At 46.2% G+C, this 5000-nt stretch overlaps 1 protein-coding gene across 1 annotated transcript in view; it reads right to left on the bottom strand.

Moving 5' to 3' along the window:
* LOC143489445 (dihydropyrimidine dehydrogenase [NADP(+)]-like) overlaps positions 1-5000 on the bottom strand; it is a 52359-nt gene that overhangs the window by 2294 nt on the left and 45065 nt on the right. Inside the window, exon 5 of the mRNA XM_076988485.1 lies at positions 3134-3295. Coding sequence (XP_076844600.1) covers positions 3134-3295 — 162 coding nt within the window. The remainder of the gene's footprint in view (positions 1-3133; positions 3296-5000) is intronic.

The raw sequence follows: 5000 nt of genomic DNA, 5'->3' as shown, positions 1-5000 counted from the left end.
CCCCCCCCCCCCCCCACTCACCTCTGCTCTCGTGCACATTCACACATCTTTGCAGAGAGCAGGATGAGCACGTGTTTTCTCGGCTAGACGCCTGGCCTAGTCGTGTAAGAGCTGCTTAGGCTGACGCACAGCGTTTGGTATATCAGAAAAGGCAGAAATAAATCAATAAAACTAGAGTCCCACACCCTCCTTATACAGCAAATCCACGCCAAAACTCTTCTACTACTACCCAGATGGTGGAATGGACTCCCACTACTGGTCCACACAGGAGAGTCCATTATGGTCTTCACATGAAGACCCACCTTTACGACAACAACGTTAATGATCACCAGCCATGTCAAGACTCTTGATTAATAACTCACCCTACGCTACTTTGCATATTAAAAACGTTCTGACAGTGTTCTAGCTCAATGACAGGCTCTGGTCTGAAGTGCTAGCAGGAGGAAGAGGGGATGATAACATCGCACCGAGCTGCAGTGGAGTGTCCTGCTAAATGCTAGAAATTCACGTGTGCACTGGTTTGGGAACGGGGAGTGAAATATTCAAAGGAGCCGTATTAGCTGTATTACACTCCTGCCTGTACTCAAGAGGGGGGCATCTGTTGAAGCGAAGCAGATTTCAAAAGCCCGCACTGTACATTTGATGGGGGTGGGGGTGTGTATGGGGGCACAACACCCATACACCACCCACCTGGCCCCATGCGGGTGGAGGAGGTGTGTGTCAGGGGCCAACTCTAGGCTGAGACGCTGTGTTCTGGCCCCTAATTGAAACGAGGTGGCGTCTTCATCTGCAGGTGCGGCACGGCAGTGTCGCTGCACAGAGCCAGACGCTCTGTCTGCCGTTAACTAATTACCGTCTGGAGAGCCAGACTGACCTCTCACGTTTAGGCAGTGAGGAACCGCCACCCGGACATAGGCGTCTAATAAGTCACCGCAGAGCTGGGTGGCCAGAGAGACCAGACGATTTCGTAACGGCGTCTTTACACGTCAAAGGTCCCTTATTTGTTCTTTTTCTACGTTTTCCCGCTGGTAGAGGCACTGGGACGTTGTGAGCGTGTCAGACCGGTGCCGGACGTCAGCTCTGCCAAGCCTTATCCTTCAGCTCGTTAAAGCCACGTGGCGTCTCAGGATCAGAACCGCCAACCGCATGTGCAAGACAGGGAGGAAACCGAGTTCAGTTGTGGAACAGGGAAAGAAGTGAATACAGTCATACAACCCTGTAGCGAAAACAACCCCTGAATATTGTATTGTTTCACAATTCGTTAATTCATCCGCTTCTGAACTACAATCTCAAAGTCATCATGGGACATTGTCTCTCTTGAGAATGACCAGTGATATTCCCGCCACTTCTGGAAACTTCTCTCTCACGCCGTGGAGAGGGAAGCCTTCATTAGAACACCACCACCCTCAGCCACGGTGGCGGAGGGCCATGGGTCAAAGACAGCAATTCGAGCCCACACACTATCGCTGACATTTTCATTTAATTAGCAGTTACCATGGAACTAAATAAAGCTCACTATGACAATGACAAGAACAGATACTCTGATTATCTCCGCGCTGCACCGTGGAACAAGCCACCTGTAGTTCCAATCATTATTCCCGCAGGAGAAAACAAGGAGGCAGATGATCAAACACATTCTACATATAGCGGTTCAAAAACCCCAAGCTTTACGTCAAAAGCTGCCACCGCTGATAACAGTCACGGCACACAGCGAGCGTCCAGTGGCCGCAAGCAAATCTCCGCGCAAATCCACGTAGTGTGAACCAAGCTGCTCGGCCGAGGCCGCTTTAGCGAGCCAAGCCACGCCCCCCTCCTTTAGTCCTTCCCTCTGAACAGGAAATGAAGGCCGACTGACATTAACATGCTCTGTTTTAGACATGAAAGCCCCTCCCCCGCTTCCTTTAGCTTCTCAACACTGGCGTCCTAACAAAGTCGCCTGTGCCGGCTTTGAGCTGGGGCTCCGGGCGACCCGCTTCCTCGAGCCCTGTGGGTTCAGCCCGCTCTATGATGGTGGAATCACCCAGCTGAAGCGGGGGGGGGTTATGACAGAGAGGCCTCATTACTACCGTACTGTGCTAGCCTGCACCGCCTCTTCTCCACGGACTGTATCAGACAAACAGGGATGGGAGAAGTGCCTTCTCCGCCACGGCCGAGCCTGCGCATGTGTAGCCCGTAAGGCCCCCGTGTGCCGTGTGTGCTTTGTGAAAAACGCAAGAACGCAAAAGGATGAGGAGGAGGAGAGGAAGAGAGGATGAGGAGGAGGAGAGGAAGAGAGGATGAGAACTCCTGGCTTTCCAACACACATTGACAGATTCACAACACCACGACGGGTGAGGCCTCCAGGTTGGATGAATCTATGCAATTTATTCATCCAATAGTGAATACAAAAGGCAAATAAATGGTTTTTATAGTACATCAAAGGTTCTATAGTCTAAAGACTAACGCTTTCATAGTGATTAATTAGCAGTCTTAACAATAAGCACTGGACTTAACTTTGCAAAGTCAAGTTGATGCTAGAGAATTTGCACACAATCAATAATTGCTCTGTTTCTCCTCTCAATCCCCCTTAAATATAGGAAACCCGACATGGGTTAAACCAATATCACAGGTAGGTGAGTTTACAAGAATACTATAAAACCAGTGTCAATATTAATGAGTTTAGTGTCATCTCTGTGCATGTGTCTTTCATAGATCAACGACTATTGCATTTATGCTTTTACTAGAAAGCATAAACGTTCATTTTGTCCTTTTTTCTCCCTGGGTGGTCTTTTCCTCCTGTTGCCTCCCTCCTCTTGTACAATCATGGGCCCTGCTGGCCACACAAGGACTGAGACTGTGTCAGACTCCAGTTTTGTGACTTCAGGAACCCAGGTAAGTCTGTTCCCTTAATTTGTGTTCAGGCTGTTATATACTAATTGGTTGGCACTGTGATGGTTCAGACCTCTGACATTATCACAATGTGCATTTACATAAAATTAGAGCTAGTTCCCACCTCTAAGGTGCTTCCATTTAGATTGCAAATGAAAAAGAAATTTTGAAAGTCTTCTGAAAGTCTGGCTGATAGTAACAGAGGGTCACTCTCTAGAGGAGACTTGCTAGTGTTGGTTAGGCCGTGTTCTTAGCACTCACGTACCTCCGTGGCAAACTGCTGCAGGCCTCCGATGTTGATGGGCCCCTCCTCAGAGGCGTAGAGGTTGCAGCCGCCCATGCACAGGTCCGAGGTGGGGCACACCATCCCACACGTCAGGCCCAGCGGGTTGTCCGACAGGATGGCCTTCGCTGCCCCGTAATAGTTCTGTGAAACAGCGCGCGTGGAGAGAAAGGATCCGGTGAAGATTCACCGGTGGGAGAAGTTAGAGGGAATGATCTGGAAGCGACGGGAGTTCAACGCTATCAGGGCGCTCAGCGGCGCCTCTGTTCCTCGACTATAGCTCCACGCCGAGAGGCCGAGGAACAGAAGCGACAACAGACAAACGCGTTCAGCACGTCAGAGCCGTATGAAAGGCCCACAGACTGTAGCAGGGGCAGCGTTCAGCAGACAGCCTTGAATCGGAGATAAAGACGACTAAATGGTGTTCTCTAACTTCAGAAAATGCACTGAATGACAACAGCCTTGATTGAACAGCAGGGCAGCGCGGGGAAGGTGAGTTCCAGGCAGCACTTGGTAAGAGCGTTTGGAAGGGCATTTTCATGTTGATTATATAGGCTTCAATGCCTGGCTGATGGCTAAGTGTGCCGTGCCAATGGCGGCCTGGAATATTACAGCTTTAAAAACCTGCATGGTTCGAGCACTCCTATAAAGTCAAGGAAACACGGGCAAAAGACAATCCGCGCTATTCAAAGCATTTTTAACATCTGAGAAAGAAAAATACTGTCATTAACCAGAGGGCTTCATCTGCATTCTGCAAATTTTCTGAATGTCAGATCTCCCTTGTTGCCAGAATAGCAAGAGAGAGATATCTCTCTCTTTCTCCTCCTCCGTGTATGTTGTTGAGAGAGATTCAATTACTCGAAGTCATCAAGGTTAGCTGAAGAAATAGAATAAAATATTTTCATATCTTTTTATTCTTTTTTAAAATTTATCTTTTTAGAATGATAGAAAGAATGGGAAAAAGTGCCTTACATGTTATTAAATAGTACCGATTTCAAGGTATCAAAACAAAACTCTTAGAAATATCTGTTCCTTTCCATCAGAAAACATGCCACGTTTAAAATGTTATACTGTCTAGTTTAGTATGTATGTGCACTGAGCTCACATTAAATATTGACTGGCAAAAGAGAATCAGATATTAACATTTTCAGGCATTTAACCCTTTTCATACATATTAATATATGTTTCTGTATCGTCTTGTGTATTCATTATGAGACTCAGATTATTACACTTAGCCATCATGCATTATCTCTAGAAGGCTCTGGTGTCATCACACATAGTAACATCCACGTGACCCAGTATCAGGAGGACGTGACTAAACGTGTGATTTACACATGGTACAGTCACACAGCAGCAAACATAAACCATACAAGCAAAATGTAAAGGGATCTTTCATTAAAAGGATGTGGCTTACGTATTAATACTAATAATAATATAATTTATTAATAATATCTCATAATATCTCTTTCATACATTTAACCAGCTGAGCTAAGTACAATTCTTAAACACAGCGATGAATCAGTTAGACCAGCACTGAGACCGACTCTCTCCAGGTGAGTCAGAAAGACTTCTGTACAAGGTTCAAGCCCAGCATGAACTACAGTATTATATCACTGTGAAAAACATGGTCCCTAGAACGGAGCAATCTTGGGCATGAAATAGTGTGTCTTGTGTAATTCTGTGCATCTCCAGAAACAATGAAGCATTAGATTTGAATATTTTGTGGTTTATATATTATCTTTATTTTGTGGTTTATATATTATCTTACAGTCTCCTCATGTCAGATTAAAGTGGAGAATTGTCACAAAAAAGGTTTTGTATTAATTAGGCTGTTAAGCTATTTTTGACA

The sequence above is a fragment of the Brachyhypopomus gauderio genome, unplaced genomic scaffold, assembly GCF_052324685.1.
Source record: "Brachyhypopomus gauderio isolate BG-103 unplaced genomic scaffold, BGAUD_0.2 sc62, whole genome shotgun sequence".
Taxonomy (NCBI): domain Eukaryota; kingdom Metazoa; phylum Chordata; class Actinopteri; order Gymnotiformes; family Hypopomidae; genus Brachyhypopomus; species Brachyhypopomus gauderio.
Note: the sequence above shows the minus strand (reverse complement) of the source record. Positions and strands in the feature narration are given on the sequence as shown.